At 36.6% G+C, this 26,506-nt stretch overlaps 2 protein-coding genes and 1 long non-coding RNA gene across 3 annotated transcripts in view; 1 reads left to right on the forward strand and 2 right to left on the reverse strand.

The window, feature by feature from the left end:
• The window catches only part of LOC105831717 (Krueppel-like factor 3), a 325,934-nt gene extending 304,117 nt beyond the window's left edge, over positions 1-21,817 (forward strand). Inside the window, exons 6-7 of the mRNA XM_036291814.1 lie at positions 1,881-2,092; positions 19,857-21,817. Coding sequence (XP_036147707.1) covers positions 1,881-2,092; positions 19,857-20,029 — 385 coding nt within the window. The 3' untranslated portion in view covers positions 20,030-21,817. The remainder of the gene's footprint in view (positions 1-1,880; positions 2,093-19,856) is intronic.
• On the reverse strand, positions 4,415-11,340 carry LOC118647272. Its single transcript, XR_004964578.1, has 2 exons — positions 10,094-11,340; positions 4,415-9,813 (listed from the first exon to the last, which is right to left on the reverse strand). It is a non-coding gene; the product is annotated as an uncharacterized LOC118647272 (long non-coding RNA).
• On the reverse strand, positions 15,854-17,500 carry LOC118647269. Its single transcript, XM_036291815.1, has 3 exons — positions 17,137-17,500; positions 16,824-16,968; positions 15,854-16,323 (listed from the first exon to the last, which is right to left on the reverse strand). Exons 1-3 carry the CDS (start codon positions 17,213-17,215, stop codon positions 16,236-16,238), a joined length of 312 nt encoding a protein of 103 aa, XP_036147708.1. The 5' UTR covers positions 17,216-17,500; the 3' UTR covers positions 15,854-16,235.
• Positions 21,818-26,506: the final 4,689 nt, after the last annotated feature.

Consider the following 26,506-nt stretch of genomic DNA (forward strand, 5'->3'; position numbering starts at 1 on the left):
TTTATAGCGCGAATGGTACGGGGAGAGCCCTCACATAGCTACGATGAAATACGGCGCGGCTAAGAACGCGTCGGCGGTACCGACGTCGTTCCATCAGGTTAAAACCTCCTCGAATTCTCGATCGCGGCCCGGATCGCACGTTGCAGATCGGTATCGCTCTGTAATTTATTATCTCGATGAATTTATATAAAGTATCTCCGTCAAATAAAGTAGCTTCATGTCAGCGAGTTATTGCGTTAATAATAAAATTACTGCAATAACAAAATATGGGACCGTAGTGTACCAAAAATGTGTAGAAACTTCTCGGTCAAAAATTTGATTAATATAAACGCGCTGAAATAGACTCAAAGAGTCGAATTCATTCTGATTGTTCAAAAGCTCTCGAGATTTTAAATACTTGTATAATTCTTTCAGATTATTTCCCATCCGTGTTAACCTGATTTGTTATAATGTCATAAATGATTTGTGGGTGATATCTCGTGCTGTGCCAAATTGACCGATACTAATATGGCATATCCTAAAAAAAAAAAAAAAAAAAACATGAGCCTATTTATATTGTTGCCACGTACGAGTTTCGTGGAAAAACAAGTCCTACCAGAATTCAGTGCGTCAAGTTAAGATTGATCGAGCCGGTCCGATACGCCTTTCTTGTTTCCATCGATCGGTCCGATGCCATTCGGCCGATTGCGTGCTCTCGACGAATCGCTCGGTTTTTCGAATACCGAGAAAGGCGCTCCCGACTCGAAACGAAAACTCCGCATTACAAATAACGGCTCGTCGAAAATCTGTACATTCGTCTAAATAAAAAAGCGACACATCAGGGGAAATTAAACGCACTACGTTGATTTGGGTTAAAAGGGAACTTAAATTATATTGATTTAGACTTTTATTTTCAGAGCAAATAATTTTACGCTTTGCAAAGGGGAATAATCAAAAAATCATTATTCTCAATTATTATTCTCAAATATTTCTTGATTAATTTTTATTTTTAATTATTAAATACCTCCTCGATATTTTATAATCCTTTTACTAATTTATATTTACGGAAATGGTAGACAAATGTCTACGAAAGAGTATCATATATTTTAATATTAGGATTATAATATTGTATTGGAATAATCTTGGAATTTTACAAATATCAAGTTAGCTGTTACAGTCGCCGTTAGTGTATATTTTACAAAAAGCAGGATTGAGAGATCATCTGTCGCGCAATCGAGTCTAGACGCGGCGCAAAACGATAGATGAAGACATCTCGTCCATACAGGAATTGTTATTAGTAGCGGCTGATGCTGGAACGGCGAATTTTTTGTCGCGCGTTTCCTCTACGTAATCAACGTCATCTCGAATGTATGGTGTATAGTTAGGAGCGTCAGGCGGCAATCAGACGCAAAAAGGCACGCGATCTCAGAGATCGATCCTTTCGCGGCGCATTGCGTTACACCGTTTTATAAATCGCGTTTGATTTTTTCCCGACGGGAGATATTACGTCGCTTTCTCTCGGTCGTTTTATATTCGAACAACCTTACCTGTTTTTTCATTTATCAAAAACTGCTCAATGGGTTTCTTTGCTCTTACGAAGAGAAAAGCTAATACGAGAAGAATCGCAATTTGTAAATTCCCAGAAGATATTACGAGTAAATCGTAATCGAAGTACCGTCATTAAGAAATAACTTATTGAAATTTATTTATTGTTACATATATAGGGAGTTATTCTTTTTTTTATTATGTCTGTCAATTTTACAAGATTTATTAACGAAGAATCTATTTTAATTAAAATAAATGGAACAAAGAATGTCGTATCAAATGTAGTTTTATTAATTTTTTCGTTTGTACTTATTTACGGATCATGTTTAACTTTTTGTGGGTTTATGTGATTACAGCGTGTTCCACAAACGTCCACCGCTAGCGGCGGGTATCGGTTTAGGGGGTAGAGGAAATGCCAGCGTTGGCGGAAACGGCGGCAGTTTAGGTGTCGACGGCGAATGCGGCGACGCGCTGAAGAGACGCAAAGTTCACAGATGCGACGTCGCCGGCTGCGACAAGGTTTACACGAAGAGCTCGCATCTAAAGGCACACAAGAGGACTCATACCGGTAAGTTGATGTTAATTGCGGGAGCACACGGCGCTTTATCAATTTCCGCGGGACCGACGACGGTGTTAACGATAATTCGTGCAATTTTGCATACAAACAAATTGTGCGTTATTTTCGCGTCAGTTTCAATGGTTTTTTTTTTTCTGGAAGGGATATATAATATCTCTTTCTCGCATATATTTTTACTTTTATTATCTCGGGTGTTAATTGTTGGAGCTGCAGAAGGTAACAAGGACTTCCTTTCGATCAGGGACTCGCGGATGAAAGATACCGCTATGTCAAATACCGCCACTATCATAAATCTCTCCACTTCGGTACACGGTTAAAAAGCTATAAACAACTATTGAAACTTCAGTCGGGAGAGCTAATCAAGATGAAATAAATCAATCGATTCAAAGAAACAAACGCGCCACGTTCTCGATGATCGCTATGTGCGATCGTGATTCACGTGCGTGCGTCAGCGATCGTTGGATCGCACGCTTCGTCATTTCAACGTCGATACCTTCTCTCCCTTCGTATACTCGTGGTTCACGCTATTGTTTCCAGCAATATCGAGCGTCCACGTTAGAGTAACGTTAAGTCCACTTAGGGAAACACTTGAAGTCGAGCAATTGGGGGGGGGGGGGAATGCTGACGGGAAAGAGTTTAATTGCGGGGACAGCGGCTCGTCATTACCGCGTGCAATTACGTATGCGCTAGGACCTCGTTCAGCGAAGCAGCGTGATGCTTTCGAAGTGAACGGACGTCTCTTCGTCTGCTCGCGCACTAGAAGAAACTTCGCTACGCGCGGAGATTGGGTATCATTATCTCCACCTTCCCACGTTAAACCGGCGCGAAGCTCGCAGCCGCGCCACCGAATATCGCCGTGAATTTTCCGGCGTGTCGATAATAATGACGTTTAAGTTGATCGTGTACGGTAGCTGACGACTTGTCGCCCAGCTGTGTCGACGGCGGGTCATTAGTCACCGGGCATTTCTTCCCGGGTATCTACGAGACCCAGGCTGCCGCGCTTCCTCTCGAACGAGGTGCTCGAATTGGACGCGGTAATCCGCGGTGGCCGCACGCCGCGAGATTTACGAGTTACGGGGCTTCGAGAAATTGCCGTCCGATTACGATAAAAAGGCAATTCTGAAAATCAATTCTTCGCGTAAACTTTACTTGACTGTAGAGAATATTTCCTAGATTGTTCCCTTTCTTTTTTTAATCGAATCGGTTAGCGACAGTCGTCACAGTCGAGTTTCGGTCGCACGGTTAGTTCGTCGTGAATTTATATCGGAAATGCTGCTCTCTCTCTCTCTCTCTCTCTCTCTCTCTCTCTCTCTCTCTCTCTCTCTCCCGCACATATTGCAAAATACGGCAAGATAAGAGGCACACATCGGCGCCGTGCTATCCTCCGCCAGGACTTTTCGCGCGCGTGATCCGCGGCTCGCCGGGGTCACGGGTCGCCGACATTCGCACGCTAGGATTCACGACCGTGGAGCCTCGCGGAAATTCGATATCGTTCCGCGACGGTCGCCGTCGCGGAGGTGCCTTCTGTCCGGCGCGATGAAGAAGGGTGGGAGGGGGAAGGGGGAGGGAAGGGGGAGGGAAAGAAAAGGTTCGCATTTTTATCCGCTCCTTCTCTCTCGTATACGGGCGCCCTCGCGTACATACAACCCCGGCCATTTATTACCGCGTCACGAGAGAAGAACCTGGAGGAGGTCGCGCCGTTCCGCGCGCGTTCCGTTCCGTCCCGTTCCTGGCCGCGCGCATACACACGACGACGTGGCGTGGCGCGGCGGCAGCAGCGGCGGCGGCGGCGGTGGTTGCTTCAGGAATTTCCGGTGGATAGGTACCTTCGTGAAGGCATCGCCGCCGCCGTCTGGCGTGGGGCCCAGGCGGCGAGGAGAGAGGGCGTGGTCGTGAGAACCAGGATCTTTTGTCTGGTCCATGGTTCAAGCGCGAGACGCGGGCGCTATCGCGGTGCTCAACCCGAAGACGCTCGCCGGGCCCGTGGAAACTCCCCCGAGGCCCTTTCGTTTTCCATTATCGGGTCCGTCTCTGTAATTTTGTATTACGTACCTCTGAGAAATTTGGGAAGCAAGGCAAACGAGTGTGTATTCAGTTTTTTTTTTCTCTTTTATCGAAGGTGTCGTGAATACTACTCTAACAAAAGTATGTTTTACTATGGGTGATAGTAAAACATTATGTTTTTTTAGCAAAGATGTTTATTAATTTATCAGAAATCGTTTCGAAATTCTAATATTTAAAAAATTACTGTTTTATATTATTTATTCTATTTTATTTTTGGACACGGAAATGGAGATTAGTCACGTTTGGCACTAAGTGTGCTTGAGGATATGATTCGAGGTTCGCTGGAATCGTCCTTTCTTTCATCCTTCCGCGTGAAAATTCTACGCGCCATCTTCCCGCTGCTCCGATTCCACGGAGAGAAATTCGCTTCGCGAAGACATCGGAACATGCTTCGCGCATTAGGGCGCCATTATGGTGGACGGTTTTACGAAATCTCCGATGCGCGGTAAACGAAAGGCCCATTACTTGACATACAGCCCCATTCTGTGTATGTCGTACCTCGGTTTGACTAATAATTGTTTCAACGAGTGGCGTGCAAAGAGCTTGTTGGCGAATCGCGCCGGCTATCCGTCATTTTAGCGCCGCGTGGCCGTCGAGATATCCTTTATGCCAAAGTAGATACCGTCGTTGGTCTGGATGTGGGAAATGCCAATTCATTGATTACCGTCATTTCTGCCATTCCGCGGTATAACTCGTTCGCAAATCGCGCGATCATGACTGCCGTTGCGATCAAGCCTCGCGGGAGCGACCGTAAAATTGTCCCGATTCGAGGAATAATGGATCTAGTTCTCAAAGACTCGTGATTTCAAAAGACTTTGCGCTCTAAATTTACTGATTTCGCGATATTACATAAGGCCGGCCTTGCGTTCCATTATATCACGATATATTCTTCATCGCCACTTTTGCAATGCGAAACGTTAAGTTGATAATTAGACACTGGTACAAATGGGATATTATATATTTAAGTTGAATTATGACATATAGGACTCTTCGATAACGGGTCGAAGGGCAGAGTGCTATCAGCAATATTAATTGCTTCAGCGAGAGTCGTAACTGAACGTTGTTCATATTACGCGCCTCATTGACGGCGTAACGGAATAATAAGAGCCTAATATTACTTTTAATATCGACGAATAGCAGTGTGCCTGACGCACGCTGTTGCGTGTAACGAGAGTTGCATTACAGGTAGAGAATCATAGCTCATTATGAGCGCACGGTAAATCGCCCTTGCACGATTATATGGTGAGAGATGTTTCCTACGCCCATTAGCGTACACATAAAATTCCTTATCTACTTGTGAGAAATCGCATAGCAACATGTGTATCTACAGGGTATCTCTAATTATCGCATTTCCCTCGGCTGAGGATGATTCCGCGTGAGTTAAGAAATCCCTGCCGCTTCTTTTAAATGCATCATTATATTCTACGCCAGACTTTTCCGCGAGCCATGATTTTGATTGACTCGGTGGAATTTTTAACGAGCCGTAATTAAATGGGAGCGACATAAATTTAAGTTTATTTACAATTAACTATATGTATTATATATAAACAACGCAAGCGTGAGAAACGCTTGGGCAGCACGCTCAAATTCTACGTTCAGAAAGATATTAATAACATTCTGTCTAGCATTCTCTAAACTGCAATTTATATAATAAATTTTAATATAAACATATTTTATTCAGTTCCTTACACTCACTAGATAGAATATTATTTATGAATTACGTATCGACTGTTTGTCACACAGTTAAGCCGTAAAATATAATTAAAATGCTCTAGTATCAAAACAAACTATTATTATTCCTATAATTTCGTTCTATTTAAGAGAAACTATCCCGTCATAATTATTCGAATTACACCCGAAAATTTTTTTTGCTGATACATACAGATTTCCTGACGTCACAACCGAATGTATGTCAGTTAGATTGATTAAGTGCAATACGTATACATATCACAGTATTTGCTAATCTCTCTCTCTCTCTCTCTCTCTCTCTCTCATTTACCTATTTCATCTAATTTTTGCATACCTATCATTTTTGTTGAAATTGCAAGATTATTTTCTCGAGTGTATAAAACATTGACACCATGATCAAATTACACAAAGTAGTTATACAAATAATTCGTAATGTGTTACAACAAAAAGATTTGATTGATCGAAGGGGCTAAAGGATCGAAGCTGAGAATCACTGTGCGTAACTATCAGAATATAGGCTCGGTGTCAGCCGACTGGCGTGACCTTTGATAGACAGGAGGAGGTTTGGTGAGACCTCGTGTATTAATTAAGGCGAATTAGCCTTGGCGTAAGCCGGACAACGTCGGCCGATCGGTTCCGTGTATCGAAGGATACGCCGATGATCGCAGGCAGTCCGCTCTGCGGGTCTCTCTACGGAATGGTAGTGCCTCTCGAGTACCCTGTTATTAACAATGCACGTATGCACCAATGCCGAAGGCTGCGATTACCTTCGCTGGGTTAACGATTTCCTGACGAGCATGCTCCTCCGCATTGTTCTCGTTGGTCGTTGCAAATCGTCTCATTGCTCTCTTTTCTGCAAATAATTTTCCATAATCTTAGCCACGGTATGCTTAGCCTGGCTCACTTTCATGCTTGATTCGTTGATTTGTTTCGTACTGTACGAATTTAGAAGGGACGATTTCTATCATAGTATTATGGTAATTGTTAAATGTGTCACGTGACTGATCTTAAATCTTATGTTATAATTTAATAATTGAAAAATTTTAGATAAATACAAAATAAATCTATAATACTATGAACTTTAATTTTAGAGAAAGGAAGAAAAAATGGAAAATGAGATTTTCTTTAAAATAAGTCAAATAAATTAACTTATAAATATAATATACAGTTATAAATTTTTTATATTTTTTTGAATAATTTTATACCACTTTGGAGAAACATCTTTTATGGCATTAAAGGATTCGCGCATCTTGTCAATAAGAGAAGCAAATTTAATTGTGTGCCTAAAAGCGGTATGAATTATTCGAGGCGTATGTAATTTCAAGGTGCGTAGGAGATGCTCAGTGTCTCATTACAGCCTCGAACTGCCATCACGTGAACGTTGCATCCACAAACGACACGCTTCACTCTTTTTTTTTCTAGCGTTCTAGTCGAGAGAGCTGTTAGTTCGCTCCTCATTACCAGCACGCATCGTGTCGCTCAACGATGCGTCCTAGCAACTTTCTCACATGCTGTGATGTGATAATTATATGCCTCGTGCTGCAAATGTCTTGAGGCGTACAGCTTCGTTAACCGATAGTTAACGGCAGATTCGCTACGTATTGTATGTATAAGCTGCTGCTTATTTACATGTTCAATGATGTCGTAATACGGTGCGACGAATATTATATGTAATACGGCCTAAACAGCTCAATTTTCCTTCACAGAAACGAAGATTAACGCGATTCGTATAAAACATTAGGCTATGTCCGCATAGCTTAATATGCCAAATAAAATCTTGTCTGTGTCATATATATGCCGCATTGCGACGCGAAGCATTAGATGTTATGCTTTACGTGACTCCGATAGAATTGTTTCAAGACAAGATAGCCTATTTTTGTATTTTAAAATATAATAAAAAACACGGAATGTCATTATATGACAGTTAAGCTATAACTCTGCCCATTTTCCTGTAAAAATAAATTGTAATGCATTTGCATTATAAAAAACATTGAGACAAACACGAAATTAATGGATGTATCACTGTATTAGATATATGTACAAAAACATAACATGTAGGATGTATTTTTATAAAATATGATAAAATGGGATGAGAATAAAATATAGGACGTAATTTTAATGCGACTGCATTTTTAAGTATGAAAGCTCGCGTATTGTTTTTCTTATGTTATATCTCTCTTTTGTTTTTATTTCATTCGAATTCGAGCTTCGCTGCGAAACGGATGCACACGCGTCGTGAGAGCGATGCCGCAAATGATCGGCTAATCTCGCGATTAAGTAACGTATCGGGAGAAGAAAGGGGGAGACGAGAGGGAGAGAGAGAGAGAGGAGGTAACGCGACGTTAATCTACGGCGCAATAAACGCGCGCAGAAAAATGCGATCGAAATGCATTAATAACGGGAGAACTAATGCGACCATCGCGTCCGTTGCCCATCGGCCGATATTACGTGCGCGCGGCTCATAAATGGACTAATTACTCACGATTACGTAACGATCGTGAATGCGCGGGCACCTTCCTTCACGTCATTAGTCGTTTCGCGTATCCCCAGTGCGTGTTGCGCAATAATATTCGCCCGATGGGCGTCGAGACGTTTTAGATCTAGACGGCCGATTTAGATCTACCGCGGAGAGGTAGAGATAGAAATAGAAATAATACAGAGAGAGAAAGAGAAGGCGAGAGGAGGAGGAGGGGGGGGGAGGCTTTGATCACCCGGGTCCTGCTGAAGCTTAATCCTTTCCAATCGACGCGGATCGAGAGATCGGGGAAAACAGTCCGCCGCCGCCGCCGCCGTTCCTCTGGGTCGCACGTCTCATAATTACCCTGACTTCCAGGCCTGCCTAGTTAATTACCATTCGGTAATTAGACCCGCGGTACCGTCGAAAAGGTGACGTTAATATTCCGGAATGACTGGTTTTCTTTCTACGTCTACAGCCGCGGTACCACGGTTGTTACGGACAATGCGAACGCCAGCTGTAAACGACGGCAATCTATTTTCCGCGAGGTACACGGCGAGCGGGCGTCACTCTGTTATCTCACGCGTTAGCACAATGGGATAAATCGTGGCGAAAGATAGAACGCGCTTTTTCGTAGAAAAGAAATGGCTCTTCGCCCTCGCGTATCGGGCATGCTCGATCTACGCGCGAAGTCATCGTAAGGATACCGAAAGCGCGATTCTCCTCGTTAAGACGATCTCACGGGCGATCTTTTCTCCCCCTCGTGCGCCACGGTAATTAAAACGTCCGATTTATAAAGATTAATCGTCTCTAATGCGTAATAATAAATGTGCGTTAATTCTGCCTCGACTCGCACTCTCCCGGACCGAGGAATCGCGGTGGACTTGGCGGCGGCTCCCGCCCCACGACGTGATAATTGTTCCCGACCGTGCCTTAACACCGATCATTCGCAAGGGCAAATACCAAATTAAGGGTTAAGCATCGATCCCGGTTTCCCTCCTCGCCCCCGACCGATCTTTACGGTAATAACACTCCTCGTCTTGACCCGTTGTGACTTACGACGTGCAGGTACAGCCGTGGGCTCCCCGCTCGAGCCGCGCGGGAATTCGCGGACGGGATCGCGCAGATATATCGATCAAACCGCGACGGTTTCCACGAGATCGGACCCGGAGAGACGAGCGTGTCGTCGCCTCCGTCGCTCGACCGCGGGCTATTACCCCGAGTTCAACCGGCCGAAGATTTAATGGGATCGCGAACCGGCCTGCACCTGGTCGTAACGTTCGCGATTCGCCAGTCCGTCTTCGTCTCGCGCTGCACGATACGGATAAAACTAATGGCGATTACGTCATCGCTTTACGACCGAGTTCCATATTCATAATATATCTGGTGCAATTCCTCACCCTGCCTTTTGACTTTGTTCCTTCCTGTTCCGTAGGACCACGCAGTGTATAATCATTTTTTACAGCATAACGTGAGGTAGATACGATTACAGAGTCGAAGTAAACTGTAATAATTAAATCAATTTTAGCAGAAATAATTGAAAAGAGATCTGAAAAAAGTTGCTACATTAAAACAATACGACACACAAATTGAGAGACGGAATGATTTTATTCTTTTAAAATGTATGTCATAAAACTATAAGCTTTGCATTTCAGATTACGTTAAAGAAACGCAAAGCTTATAGAATAACATTCATATAAACTTCACAATTGTTTTACAACATTAATTAATACACACAATTAAATGCGTATTTCGAGCAATTCCGAATGTACAGTTATACTTACGTTTGCCAGAAATCAGCAGGCGAAATTGGATTAACCGGATGGAACAATCCTACTAATGTGCAGCCAATGTTTATTACTGTATTTTGAACATATAGTCACATTGCAGCCGTGAAGGAATGTCATTTTTGGAACATACCGTGTCAATGGCCTCAATTATACTGATCAAAACAAAACTTAATTAATTCCTACACATAGAAAAATAATTACTAATTCCAAATATTACTTGTTCTAAGTAACAGGTTTCTTTTGATATCCGCTACGGTAAACTTGCTGCAAGTATCACATTTACTTAAAACATATTCTCAATCTTAGTAAGTGTAATATTTCAAACAAAAATATTCACTTCAAACAAATATTCAGTTTACTTACTATCTAGAGTCCAACGAAGAAAAGCGTATATTTGAATTAAGATATCATAATTTCTTTAGAAAAGTTTATTTGTTATTTGAATTAAATATAAATTTTACTTATCTGAAATAATTATTTACTTGGAAGAAGAAATTATATTTTTAGTTAAATTAAATTAAAAGCGAAATTTACTTTCACAATTATGATTTTCTTATTTTTCTTGATTATTTTTAAAGACTGACATTTTACTCTATTATTTGTATGTCGATGGCGAAATCTTACTTCCTTTCATGCTCTTGGCGAGCCTCTTTTATTAAAGAAGTGCATTTTGTTCACGAGAAAACACGCCACCAGCACTACGTAGCGATGAGTAGCGAAAAGAATAGAAAAAACATTTTTTTAAATTGAGAAAATAAACTTACTTGAAAGAAGAAAACCTTCTTAAATTAATATATTTAAATTAAGTAAATTCGATTTTCTTGAATACAGTTTTACAATATTCTTGAAACAAGAATAAATTCTTGTTTTAAGTAAACAATTCTGAGATTTTCTAATACTTGTGACAAGTATACCTTAAAACTAATATTAAGAAAATATTCTTGATAAAGAAAACTATTACTTGAACAAAATAAAATAAAATGAGTAAATACTTTTCTTGGCTGAAGAGTGATATTTTTCTGTGTGTAGATATTTCACTCGATTACACAACTATTGATGAATAATATTTATAAGCAACTATTATAAATATTACAAATGCTTTGAATATCATAATTATGGTACTCTGTACGACTCGAACACTTCGTCGAATACTTGTTTTTAATTCGAAAGTCGAATTTTCAACGAATGATTGATGCACATATTTTACGAATTGATTTATGTATAGTTTTTAATTTAGTTTTTAAATTGTTGTACATTATTTATTAATAAATTGTTTTACAACTAATTAAATTAAAAAATTTAATATTTTAAATCTTTTAAATTATATGTTATAAAACACATTTAAGATTATGTTAAATGAATTTTGAATACAAATCATAGAGGATAAAAAAATATACATTGATATTAACTTTGTGATCATTTTGTAACGTATTAATTAATTGTTTAATAACATTAATTAATACACACGATTAAATGTGTAATTCGAGTAAGTTCGAATGCAGTCAAGAGACACGGTAGTTTTTCTATTCTCGCGTCAAGTAAACGCGCAACGCAAGACCGCTCCGTGTGTTATACGCGAGTACGTGACTTGCGATCACCTGAGATTATCAGATCTCAATAACGACTGAACTGATCAAGTTCTAACTAGACTGAATCGAAAGTTTGGGTTTGATTTGTATAAGAAAACTATTTTTATTTTTACTTTACGTGCTCTACGAGTGGAGATATTGTGACGCAAAGACCGAATTTTAAATTTTTCATTTAAGACGATGCTAAACTGCCCGTCAAACTTGATCGAGGACGATAACGTAGAGTTGTTTGTTTATTCTTGTTCATAAAAATATTTGGTTTAAAATACAAATTATGTAGCTTATACGTACAAATGAATGGCATATCTGAGTTCAAAATAGATTGAGGAATAAGACTATATTTGTCAAATTACGAATAAATTAAAAGCCATAAAAAAAAGTTATTTGTGTGATTAAATTTTATTTATCTAAACGCTTTCATTACAGATTTTTGAAAATTTGATCATACAAAAAACTTTTTTACGGCTTTTAATCATAATTTGACGAATATAGTTTTATTCTTCAATCTGAAGTGAGGGATGCCATTTATTTGTACGTATAAGCTATATAATTTGTATTTTGAAGCAAATATTTTTGTAAACAAGGACAAACGAATGAATTTATATTATCGACTTCGATCAAATTTGATGGGCAATTTATAATAATATCCAAACAAAATTACCTTTTTAAAAAAGGTAAAAAAAGGCGGCAAGTATGTGTGTGTGTGCGTCTTTAAGAAAAAAAAACTATTATATTAGATAAATTGTTTTATTGTCCTATTGTCTTCTCTACAAACGCATTCAAAAATAATACGAGATCAATACAATTAGCCAAGTATATTTTTAAAAAAGACTTAGGAAAATTCTATAAAATCTATTAAAAAATTGACATATCTTTTTTTATCTTTATAAAGTTTTTGATAAGTTCTTATTTTTTCATTATTTTATTTGTACAAATAATTTCCATATTGTATAACATTGATAGTTCACTGCGTTTCAACGAGCCGGACCAAGTTTTTGCTTCACTATAATCTCGTTGGTTGATTTTAATCATTTTTATTTAATGTTTATTATTGTTAATATTATTTAATGTTTTTTTTTTATATACTTGGCTAATTGTATTGATCTTAAATTTATTTTTGAAAGCATGCGTTTATGTACTTGGTCTATATCTTTTTCCCGTTTCAAGATTGACACATAGTTGGCGCATTTACTTCATATCATTTTTTTTGTAGAAAAGACAATAAAACAATAGAATAATAAGACAATTTACCTAATATAATAGTTTTTTTTCTTAGAGGCGCATACACACACTTGGCGCCTTTTTTAAACTTTTTTTTAAAAAGATTATGTTTACTTGTCATAAGAAGCCTTTGGAATCTGCATATACGGAGGACACGGTCCTTTAGTGCAGCCAAGTAATTTGCCTTCGAGAGAACACCTACAGACATTGCAGCCATCAAAGAATGATCTCTTGTCCATTTGACATCTGTCTGCCGGTACTATACAAATGATGAAAACGAAATTATTAATTTCTAGGTAACTTTATATTTTGCTCGACTCCGCAACTTTAAACTATTAACGGATAATATTTATAAGCACAGAAAACTTCTATAAAATGTTTATTTTAATTAATTAATGTTATTAAACATAATTATAGTTTAATTAATTAATGTTACTAAACATAATTATAGTTACTTACATGTTTTAGGAGTCGAAGGAGTCAATATCATCCAACCAACTATACAGAATATTATAAAACTTATATATATCATAAATAATTTGAACGTCATATCTTCGGTACTCTGTACGACTCAAACACTTCGTCGAATATTTGTTTCTGATTCGAAAGTTAAATTTTCTTTGACGGACCCATGCATGACGATGCTTTTATATAGAGTTTCTCATATCCATATTTGGTGTGTCAACCTTAACATTTATGTGTGTCGACACTGTCGACCTTAACCCATTTCGGCCCAATGTCCACTATTGTTCTCCACGTTCAACGCTCTAACTTTTTACATAGACGTCGTAGAAAAAAAAACCCGATATAGAGTTTTCGATAGTTTGAAACCTCCTCTTTCGAATGCCGGTGTCAGAATTGACTTACAAAGTGTGTAAAAAAAGTTATGGCCTATTTTTCCAAAAAAGAGCAATATTTTTCGACATTTTTTTTCGAAAATTCAATATTTTGGATGTGAAAATGTATTATGCATATGTATGTGCATAATAAATCGCTATGTCTTATGAATATACATTTTTTTCATAATAGCTGATTGATCGTGTACTCCAGATATTTTAATAATTATTTAATATATTTTATGATTTAATTCAAGGCTCTGCGTTATTCTTATACGGTAGAAATATACATATAACTTCTAACTTTAATGTCACACTTTATATCTATGTATTTCTGAAACAAATGTCTTCCTTAATATGCATGCAGGCATGATTAAGAAACTTCTTTTGGTAATTATGCAGAATAAGAGTGACTTCACCGATTTCAATGACCTTACTATATATGTTGTCATTATTCTGAACAACTTTTCTCTATACATGTTACTGCCGCTCGGCCTTAATTTTCGAGTTATACACATAAGTTTTTCTTTAATTTCTTGCTACAATTTCATTAATTTTGAAACAGAGAGGAGAGTAGGATGCAGAAAACGCGTGGGCGGGGTGCAAGGGGAGAGGCTTCGTCTCTCTGCTTTGCTCTGTAAGCATGAGGGAGGTGTAAAAAAGGGGTAAAAAAAATTAAAAAATGTTTTAGTTTTGTTTTGTGTGGAAAGTCATGAAACTTATGTGGTATAGAGAACGTGTGGGGTGCAGGATGAGAGGCTTTGTTCTTTTAAAAAGATTTAAAAATGTACCATTGTTTTCTGACTAATATGGAATGAAATTTGTGAAAAGTCGTAAATTTATATGGTATAGAGAACGGGAGCGGAGGAGGGGCTCCGCCCTTCTCCCTACACCTCTTCCCCGTGATTTTTCTCAACTTGAACCCACCAATTTTATGTCGCTATTTGGTTAATGCGAAAACATTAGAAACGAACAGCGTCGAAAGTCGCAAACCTATGTGGTACTGTACAAGCGTGGACATCGTTTACTTAACGTAAAGCACTGATATCATATATTGTATTTATGGAATGTAATAATAAAATAATTGGATTGTTTATATATATGCACCGTACTCTTGCGCTTTTCTACCCAGGGCACTTCTACCGACGGGGTGAGTGCAGGAGAGGGGAGAACAAAAGCCCCCCCTTGCACCCCCGGTGTATGTGTGTGTGTGTGCGCGTGCGTGCGTGCAAAACATTCTCTGCATCACAGTGGGTTTGCGACTTTCCACGTAACTGCTGCTTACTGAACGCGTAATAACTTGCAACGCATTCGTGCCGTGAATCGCTCACAGATTAGAACATGCGCAAGGCGCATAGCGGACTTAGACGGCATTATTGTAATCATACCTAGGATTGACTGGTCAATGCGCGGAGCAACCAAGCGTTTTGGTCAAAGTCCGAAGTAATTTTTTTAGTTTCTAAGTTTGACTAGCCATATTAGTTACTCCTAGGATGGACTAAAAACATATCAGTCAAAGGCCGAAATACAAAACTATTTCGGGCTTTGACCAAAACGCTTAGTTATTTCGCGCATTGACCAGTCAATCTTAGGAACGCCCGGACTTTGACCATAACATATACAGCGTTAGAAGTAAATCTGTCACATATGTGTGAATGTTAATTTATCACAAGTATTAAACAGAGTTATGTTTTAAGTGGTTAAAACACGCTTGAATGGCACGTCAGTTTAAAAAATAATATAATATACACGTACGTGCGATGTTGTTATATCAAATACAAATTACTTGTGTGCAATTTGTGTGTTGCTGTGTGTTTTATTAGCATTTAATCGCTTAAATGCAAATTGAATTGACAGTTATTTAGTTTTTCTGGACTTTCGATAAGTTGGTCGGATCGATCATGAATTGCATAACAAAATAAATCTATGAGAAATTATTCGTAACTCACCTAAATTTCTTAGTCCTTGACTAGAACAGAATCAGTACACAATAACAATTTGAGAAATAAGGTTTACTAATATTTAGATAATATAAATAAAATCAATGTGGGAAATGAATTATATTTAATTTGATTGAGTATTCATATTAAAACTGATGTATATATATTTTTTAAGAACAGCTTGATCGTGTACTGACAAAATACATAATAAATAATTATTTAATATAGGTATATTATGGTTCAATTGAAGTAGAGTTCTCAAATCCATGCACAATATTTATTGATACCTTTTTTTACAATTTATGTCATAAAACACATTTCAAATTACGTTAAAGAAATGCAAAGCTTATAGAATAACATTAATATAAACTTTACAATTATTTTATAACATATTGATTAATCACTTAACAACATATTGATTAATACACACAATTAAATGCGTATTTCGAGCAAGTTCGAATGTACAGTTATATTTACGTTTGCCAGAAATCAGCAGGCGGTGGAATCGGGTTAACCGGATGGGACAATCTTACCAATGTGCAGCCAATGTTTAATCCTGTCTTTTGAACATATAGTCACATTGCAGCCGTGAAATAGTGTCTTCTTCGGAACATATCTTTTCGATGACGTCAACTAGACTGGTGAAAACAAAACTCAATTAATTCCTAGATAACTATATTTTGCTCGATTACACAACTATTGATGAAAAAGAAGCAACTATTATAAACATTACAAACGGTTTGAATATCATAATTTTGGTACTCTGTACGAGTCGAACACATCGAAAATTTGTTTTTAATTCGAAAGTTGAATTTTCAACGAATGATTGATTTACGTATTTAACGATTTGATTTAAGTATAGTTTTTAAATCATTGTACATTATTTATTAATGAATTTTTTTTAATACAATTAATTTAATTAAAAAATTTGATGTTTTAAATTTTTTATATTGTATGTTATAAAGCACATTTGAGATTATGTTAAATAAATTTTGAATACAAATCTTACAAGATAAAAAAATATACATTAACATTAACTTTGTGTTTTTGTAACGTATTAATTAATCGTTTAATAACATTAAGTAATACGCACAATTAAATGTGTAATTCGAGCAAGTCTAAATGTAGTTATATTTACATGTTAGAAAAAAATGGTCCAATCGGAATCGACGGAGGACACGGTCCTTTGGTGCAGCCAAATAATTTGCCTTCGAGAGAACACTTACAGACATTGCAGCCGTCAAAGAATGATCTCTTGTCTATTTGACATTTGACTGCCGGTGCTATACAAATGACAAAAACAAAACTATTAATTTCTAGATAACTTTATATTTTGCTCAACTCCGCAACCTTAAACTATTAACGAATAATATTTATAAGCACAAAAAACTGTTATAAAACGTTTATTTTAATTAATTTATATGTTATTAAACATAACTATAGTTACTTACGTAACTCAAGCGGCACAGCTGAAATTGTCAATACCATCAAACTAACTATTATAAATATCACAAATGCTTTGAACGCCATATCTTCGGTATTCTGTACGACTCGAACACTTCCTCGAATACTTGTTTCTAATTCGAAACTCAAATTTTCTTTGACGAATTTATGTATAATGATGCCCTTATATAGGGCTTCTTATATCCATATTTGGTGTGTCGACTTGACATTTAACAAGATTGTGCTTTCTAGCATTTATCTTGTTTTTCTTTATTCATATTGGACTGTGCTGAGCGTCTAAGATAACGAAAAAATGTACATGTACGTGCGATAACATTATATCAAATTATCGAACATGTATCAGTAACATAAAACTTCTAAAATAGAAAAAGCCGTGTACACATTTCAACTATAAAAGACAAATATTTTAATAATATTAACAAAAGCTTAGAAAAAGCAAAATATAAAAAATACAGAGTTTTTTTATGCTCCTTGAAATTAAAGCAATTGATATGATTATCACGATCGTCAACATTAAAACGGTATTTTTACGCGATATTTTACTGGTTGTTTAATGCACTTGCTTATATAACAAAAAATTTTATTTGGTTCTTTATTAAGTTAAGCCAAATAAGAAATAAGAAATTTTTTATTATTATTAACCACAGATGCGCATTATTTAGCGATTTATTTTTTACTTTTTATAAATATTTGACACTACAAACTAGAATTACTACAGACGCGCGCTTTGCACGCGATATTCAACTTTTTATTTAAAAAATTGACAACGATATTTGTATAGATACTATAGATAGATGACCATTTATATGCAAATTGTCAAAAACAGCTGTCAAAATTCAATTGCAATAACGGTTACTCTTGCAATACGAAGTAAACGCAGCGAGAAAACCAATCAGCATCGTGGAAAAGAGACTTTATTACGTGCCTTTTTAAAGATAGGAAATTGCTATTATAATTATACAGATAACCATTTTAAATTATTATTTGCTAACTCCGCGAACAGCGAAGTGATGACATTTCAATAGATTTGATGTCACATCTTTTATAGGAGTGGTTTTGTTTCATATAAATTGTGATTTGTGGTTAAATTAAATACGAAACAAACGCTTGTTTTATTGATGACAAGAATTAAGATCAACGTTTAACCAAATTAAAGCGTTAGTTTTTATTGAAGTTAAACGTAAAGTATTGTATGTATTTATTCCGGTTCAAAGCCGTTCGATTAACCGGTTCACTGGTTGCGAAATCAATGTTTTGTGCTAAAATTTGTGCTAAGAGCTAATGATTATGTATTTTACACGATAATTTATTTGTAATAGGTTTCTTGAGTCGTTCAAGTGACAAATCAAGAATCAAAATTTTTAAATATATAAGAGGTAAGAGTCAAAATAGAATGTCGTTAAAAGCCGTATTGGATCCGCCATTACAAATTTTTTAAATTTGATTCCGGATTTATAATCAGCAATCTAAGAAACATAGGTGTAAGAAACACTACCAAGCTTTAAGCAAATCCGTTAAGAATTAGAAGAAATATTCATGGTACACATATATGCGTCATTACCAGTGAATCGGTTAACAGAAAGTTGTAAGGCGAACAAGTAATAAATGTTTATGTATATGTATGTGTATGTATGTGTACACTGAAAGAAAAATGTCAAAGTATTGAGAACCAAATATTTTTTATGGCATTTTGATATTTATTTTTATAAAACAATTTTTATTTGTAACAACGAAATATATATTTCTATGAAATGCATTTTATTTTTCTCATTAATTAGTATATTTTCTGCAATCAAATTTTTTTTAGTAAAATAAATATTATGTTGTATAAAAAATGTTTAAGTATTTTTTTTTAATACATGATTTATTTAAATAGGCCGAATTAAATATTGTCTTTTTAGCAAATAAATTATTTATTTTTACGCACACTAGATGTTATCTCTTTAAATAAGATATATTTTATAGAAATATGTTTCAGAAGTATAGTTCACAGAATATTTCATAGAAATAAATATTTTGTTTTTACAAATAAATTTTTTTTATAACAAATAAATTTAGAAGAAAGCGTCACAAGAAATATTTGATTCTCAATATATCGACATTTTTCTCTCAAGGTACGTAAATGTATGTGTATATGTATGTATATAATAAATTGCTATGTCTTATGTACATACTTTTTTTTTTCATAATAGCTGATTATGTACTCCTGATATTTTTATGATTATTTAATATATTTTATGATTTGATTGAAGGCTTGGCGTTGTTGTTATACGGTAAAAATGTATAACTTCTAACTTTAATGTCACACTTTCTTCCCGCGATATAAGATTAAAATATAAGTTTTGCAATATTATCTGTATTATTAACAGTATGCAGCACATGTAAAACTCATATAAATGAATATAAAATCTATGATATATGTATTTCTGAAACAGGAAATGTATAACTATAAAAACATGAAATTTTTGTTGTCGTAAAAGTATTTAAAGACGTGGATTTTTGTTAGAACCGAGTTTATATGCGGACAACAAATGTCTTCCTTAATAATCATGCAGACATGATTAAGAAACTTCTTTTTAACGAGCTCGATTTCAAGAAATGTGATTTTTTTTCTTTAAATGACAAGGACATTGATACGCTTATTATTAATATACCTATTAATATATCCCTTTATCGAAATATTTTTATAGTCTTTTATCTGTTACAGGCGAGAAGCCGTATCAGTGCACGTGGGAAGGTTGCACGTGGAAATTCGCACGATCGGACGAGCTGACACGGCACTATCGCAAACACACGGGCCAAAAGCCGTTCAAGTGCCATCTCTGTCAGCGATCGTTTTCGCGAAGCGACCACTTGTCGCTCCACATGAAGAGGCACTGATGGTGAGGACCGTCTAGAACCGCGCGATGCGAGAGAGAAAGCGCACGCCGATCAGGCAGGAGGAAATGGAGGAAAGCTGGAGAACGGTCCTCGGTAATCGGCTAGCGATCCCGAGCGATCCTACGTGAAAAACGACGAAGATATTTCTTACATTTGGGACCTGAAGAGCCGCGCCGTGCGCCGGCCCGTTCCGAGTCTTAGAGATCGGACCGGTCGGCCAGGTGGGCAGCAACTAGGAAAAAGAGAAGATAAATCGACGAAGCACACAAATCGCGTTCATTAGATTTAGCGCTTAACCGCGAGCTATAAGCAATCACGCCGATCAACTTTGGTAGGCTGATTCTCTTCGGTGCTGTCTCTCGTAAGCCTCTCGACGGGATCTCTTCGGAAAAGAATAGGCCACAGGCTGCGATAATTGGGTCGATGTAGGAATTATGAGCGTTTAATAATCGCGAAGGGAGGTAATCGTTTTACCAATTGTCGGGCTTTAACGATGGCGCATTTGCCGCTTTATGCTTTAGAGGAAGGAACGATCCGTTTGCGTGATCGAGATCGCCTACAGATTTGGCACGATGAGAGACGTCTCGTTACATATATCCGTTCTCTTCTGTGTTTCTAGCCAATTTTTACTCGTTCGATTTTCCAGTTTGTTTTCTTTTTTATATATATATATATATATATATATAATATACATTTAATTAAGGCCAGCTCAACTAGTCTAGAGCATCATATATCGTATATGTATCGCGAAGAAGAGAGCCAGTAATAATGAATAAATAAATAAATTAATTAACTATGGTAAGTAAATGGTTAGCATGTAAGAGTTAAAGAATATATCGAACTCCGGTGACGGAGCTTGGGACTTAGCATGCTCAGTTAAATAAACTACAATCGTGATCGTAGACACTACGTAAAGCATTGATAGAGCAATTTTTCGATTATGCACAAAGAATTTCGCGTTTAGAGACGGACAATCATTAATGTTTTATTACGTAGTAATGAAGCGGGATAAAGAAACATCGGCATACCAGAAGCCAGTATTATTACGTAACAAGCAATATCTGATGGCTTTATTAGTACGATGTTTTCGAGAAATTTCTTTTTAAGACGCAAAAAGGGATAATTTTTGGTCGTAATTCGCAAGTCGTCAAATTTGGATTCCGCGTGTAAAGGTGCCAAAGTAGAAGGTGCAATCACAAGATATATCGTTAATACCGCGTGCTTTACGAAAAGAAAGCAGCATAATCGAGTAAATTATTCTTTTTTATCGCGCTTTGGGATTTTCGATCCTGATTGCATTGGCGTGGAGGTGCATCTGCATTCCGCGTAGACGATAGTGACAGATGTTATTTCGTACTTTACGTGGGCATCCTGAAAACTCAACAGCTCAATAAATATCCGCAGGGCGCCGAAATGTATGCTCAAACACCCTGCGTTGATTGTCGAAGGAACGAATCACTTTTCACATGTATTTATATCGTTCTTCACGACTTTTTGATTACAAATAATGATTTTATCAGGATGCTTTCACACGTTGCATTGGTGATTTTGGGATTATTAATTCGTATGGGAGTGCAATTTAGTAATTATATTTTAAAAATTATTTAATTATTTACTATTGCATATTAATTAGTAAATAGAAATTAACTTACATATAATTATTTGTAATTTTGATCAGTAATATTAAGAGCACAAAAATGCATAATGTGATGTATAGAAAACTTATATTTACTGAAGTTGAGAAGAAAAAAAAATAGATTGGCTGTTAGACATTATAGGTACCGAAAACGTTTATTCCGCGGTTGGGTTTGTAACGGGCACGAAAATCTCAATGCGCGCTCGCTTGATATCGTAATATATCGTGTATATAATCTTTAGGAATCTGTGCGGAACGCGTACATACACTGCGTAGGTGACAGATGTAACATTAGCCTGTTTCTTTGAACCGCGTTTACGCCGCTGCATGAGCGCGGCTAAAGTTAGTTGGACACCTATCACACCGAAGCCAGTTGAGACAACGGAACAAGATGCCAGTATATGCTAGAGCCAGTTTATATCATTAAAGAGAAAACCTCTGCGTGTAAGATTAATGCGAGGGTCGATAAATTAACATTTGTTACGTGTTGTACTCTGATAGGGGATAGTGCCTTCTAATGTTAAGGAAGGGGGACGCTGCGTTAGGCCTTAAGTATTACTGTTAGTGCCTTAAGTCACGCAAATCTTCGTGCTTGTACACCTTTCATAATCCGAGCCTACGAATCCTCGCCCGGAGGACCAGTTCGGCGCGCTTTATGATATCTTCCCTGCAGAAGTTACAAATCGGACGTCACGTCGGCTCCACACGAAGCTCTGTTAAAACGTGCGCGAAGTTTGGTACTAAAGAGCTACCAGAGATTGAATCCGGGAATAAAAATTATATCAGAGATGATTAGGAAATGAGATATCACAATCGTAGAATTTGTAACGAAATTTTTAATTCTCTATCGAATGTCGAGTGATACTGTAAAATTTGGTATTGACATATCTTATATTCCTAGCGAAAAGCGTCGACCTTTCTCACCTTTTTTTAAAATTTTAATCGAAACGTTACGATTGGTCCTAATTGTTTGAGTCGTCAATCGAATAAATTTTACTCTTTCTCGTATAACTTACAATTTAGAATATAATTATTTATGCATTTTTACATATTTCTGCGTAGATCTCATTGCATGTTAACATTTTGGAATTATCTCACCCAATCCTCAACGTATCGCATAAATTAATTATTTAGGATGGATAAATAACAACTTAATTTTATTACTTTTTGCATAATTCATTATGCAGGCTGCTGGGCAGCAGAATCTTTATAGGCGGAACTGACAATAGTTACATTTTCACGATATATGAATTATTTTCGTATATTATTATCATAAAATTCAATAAAGTGATGAAAGAAGTATCCAAGATATTAATATAATCGCGCTGATCGTTTACAGTCGGGAAAAATATTTCGAAAACGGCCGTCAAAAAGAAGCGCTGAGCGCGGTGAAAATGTATTGACGTATGTATTGACGTCAATACGTGATATTTTGATTCTTAAAGCATAATCCTTCGTTCACTTTCGCTTACATATTCGTGGCTGGCGTATGTCGTCACCTTGCCCTTCATCATCTTTGAGCCAAATGCCAGATTACTGTGTGAATACTCGTAACGGAATATCCAAATCCCTTTTGCAATCTTAAAAAAAAATTAATTAAAGCTATTGGACGTTTCGATCTAAACTATTCAGAACATGAACAATTAAAGCTTCGGTTTTCATAATCTTTTGTTAAGATTATCATTTACTGCTGAAGTCATCTAATTATTTGATTATATCGGTAATTGATGTTGTTGCTTAAATTTATATGTAATTGTTATATCCAATTTAATTTTTTAGATAAGCTATTTGTAAATTTTATTCAACCGTTTTTCCATTTTCATCAATTTATATCTTTTCTTTTTGGATTCTTTATGCATAAATGTTTTTCAATTTAAAAAATGGTTTTGTTAATAAATATTTATAGATATAGTTATACAGTTATGGATATAAAAAAAAATGTTTATACATCTGACACAAAAAAAATATTCGATAGATGTTTATAACGTTTTTGTGGAATATTTGCTCACTTGCTCACATTCGGTCAGAAACGTGTTTTTATATTTGCATGCAGCAAGTGATGTTATCGATCGTTATTGCTCATAGGTTTAATAAATGTTTGAAAAGCACGAAGCAATTATTTGCGTGCATTAAATACCGTCCTTTTTACGGAAAGATAGAAAAATAGTCATCGAACATTCCTGCTGCAATTAGCGCAGCGAGAGTTTATTGCAGTTTGTCGCGCAGAATTTTCTACTGTTAGGGATTTTGATATTCCGGAAGAAAGGAAAGAGAGGACTACGGATTTACATTCCCCACGAGCACACACGTTCCTATATCGAAAAGTGCGTGTAGCTTCAAGAAAATTCAATGCTTTACGCGTATTCGAGTGTCTCTCCTTCTCTATTTCTCTCTTTTTCTCTTTCTCTCTCTCTCTCTCTCTCTCTCTCTCTATATATATATATATATATACATATATATATCAGCGCTTATTTCTCATGTTAATGCACGACTATTCAATTCTCCGTAGAAGGCGAACCGTGAATGGATAAGGAAGTAGGTAAACGAGCTTCATATCTGAATTTTCTTTGAGGGGCCCCGCCCAGGAAAATTAGCATTTCAAGTGCCTTAACAGACGTCAACTGACAGCTAACTAATCGGGATTACGCAGTCGCTCCAAGTCACCGCGAGTCGTCAAGTCTCGGACGCGGGTCATTTATATTTGGCACACCTCGGCGAGCCTGACTCTAAAAATGAATAAAACAAATATGCAGTGATTCGCATACACGACACGCGCGGAGAGGAATCCCGTCGATCATAATCTTAATAGTAACTCCGGAAAAAGCTACTCTGCTTTAACGATATCTCTTTCTACGCGTTTCTAGTGTCAAGTGACATCCAGCGCGATTATTCGGTAAATCTTAACTTAAATTCAGGTATTTTTTCGAGGGAGTCGATAGTACGAAGGATAGACTCAGGAATGCAATCATTGTTATTCAAGTAAGAGAAGGAAGTTCTCATATCTACATGGGATATCACATTCCAAGCAGCAGGAAGATATGACCGGTCCAGGAGAAAGTCGAGCATAGCTTTTAAAAGTTTAGGCGATAACGAGGCATCTTATCTTAGAAAGAGATTACTGTTTGTCAGTTTCGTGAGTCATTGGGTTTAGTTTCAAGGTTTCATCATACGTTTTCCAGTATTATTTTTCTGACATCACGTGTCGTTTATATTCAACGAGGGACAACTATTATATATATGCGTGCACTTGAGTACGGAAGGCGCGATAAAAGCTTTAGGTCACTTCGCGGATATGTAGTTGTGTGTGTCTTTCTAGTATCCATTTTATCTCTCAAACTTCCGCGTACGGAGAAGTTATTGGAAATCACAATTTGCTTGTTCTTTTTCTCATCTTTTTTTTCAAAGAATGGATGTTAAATGCATGCGTTTCTTCTTAATTATTATTTATAATATATACGTGCATGGTATTTTGGTGCTTTCGTATCCGCATACATGAGTATAATACGATGCAATACACAAGTGAAATAAATAGTACAAGACCGATGTGTGGTGAATTAAAATAATTCATCATTCGAAAATGCGAGATACAAATATAATAACGAGTCGCAACGATTTCCGGCGCTTATGTCCAACATTAATTTACATCGAGATCGAGCATAGTTTCTTTAACTAGCGCGCACACTTTATCTCGTAAGGTATTTTTAACAGTTTATCTATCCATTTTCATGCGGTAACTCTTGCTTTCGCCTTTCTCTCGACGACTTTCTTTCTCTCGTCAGATACCAGAACGCCACGGTACGTGTCTCGATGGGCGACCAAGAGATATTCTTTATTTTTATATTACCGAAAGTACTAGGAGCGAAATATGAGCGTCGTACGATTATCTCTATGACAGGTTACAGCGCGAAATACGTTGCTGTTTGTAGGTTTCAACATGGACTTTCACGGGAATTTGACGAACGGAACTACTAGGTCTTAAAGTAGCACTTAAAGGAAGAATAATTATCATGTACATAGTATGTAAAGTTCTTCACTTGATGATCGCCGGTCGACGGATCGGCGGATTAGAATAGCGTGATTCTATCTAAATAAATATAATCAATGGGGGCCAGTAATTCTCTCTCGGATCTCGCACGGATTTATATACTGCGGTGTGCGTAACGTAGCCCAAATTACAAATTTCAGCACGGCTTCGAATAAGTCTTACAATTAGAATAAGTATATATGCCAACGTACATGTATACTGCAATAATTCTTATGATATTTGCCATGGAAATTTTTTTTTGGTGTAAATCGTGGTAAATATCGAACATTTTCCTTTTTTTTTTCTTTCGAGTCTTATCGATATTCGTCTTTGATGTTTCGTTCGATAAATATATTTTTTAATTTAATTTTTTTTTTTTATGGCATGAAAAAGATACGCGTCGCTAAAATTTGGAAGAAGGGCGAAATACTTGCGCGCCACTAACTATTACCTTTTAAGCATAATTGTATATGTTGCGTAGAAATGTAGATCAATAATAATATATTATGAATCATTGTATAAATGAAGGTATTATATGCTTGGTATTTTCTATTGTACCACGCGGCGCTTGAAAATGGTCTCTATCGTACTATGCGCACAGAAGAGTTCATTAGTTAACGAAAAAGAAGAAATTTATATATACATATAAATATATATATATAGAGAGAGAGATAAATATATAGATATATTGTAAATGTGGTTGTAATCATATTACTGTTATCGATATCGATATATGTCCTTGATTTGGATAATTTATTTATTGCAGCGAAAGGAAATGGAGAATGTATAATTATTGTACTCCGCGGAAAGATGAATA

This window comes from Monomorium pharaonis, chromosome 9, assembly GCF_013373865.1.
Source record: "Monomorium pharaonis isolate MP-MQ-018 chromosome 9, ASM1337386v2, whole genome shotgun sequence".
Lineage (NCBI taxonomy): Eukaryota > Metazoa > Arthropoda > Insecta > Hymenoptera > Formicidae > Monomorium > Monomorium pharaonis.

Coding starts and splice junctions, on each gene's coding strand:
- LOC118647269 (XM_036291815.1), bottom strand. CDS start 17,215: ATGGCGTTCAAAGCATTTGTGATATTTATAATAGTTAGTTTGATGGTA. Junction 16,969..17,136: donor AGCTGTGCCGCTTGAGTTAC/GTAAGTAACTAT, acceptor TCATTTGTATAG/CACCGGCAGTCAAATGTCAA. Junction 16,324..16,823: donor GGACCATTTTTTTCTAACAT/GTAAATATAACT, acceptor TGTTTTCACCAG/TCTAGTTGACGTCATCGAAA.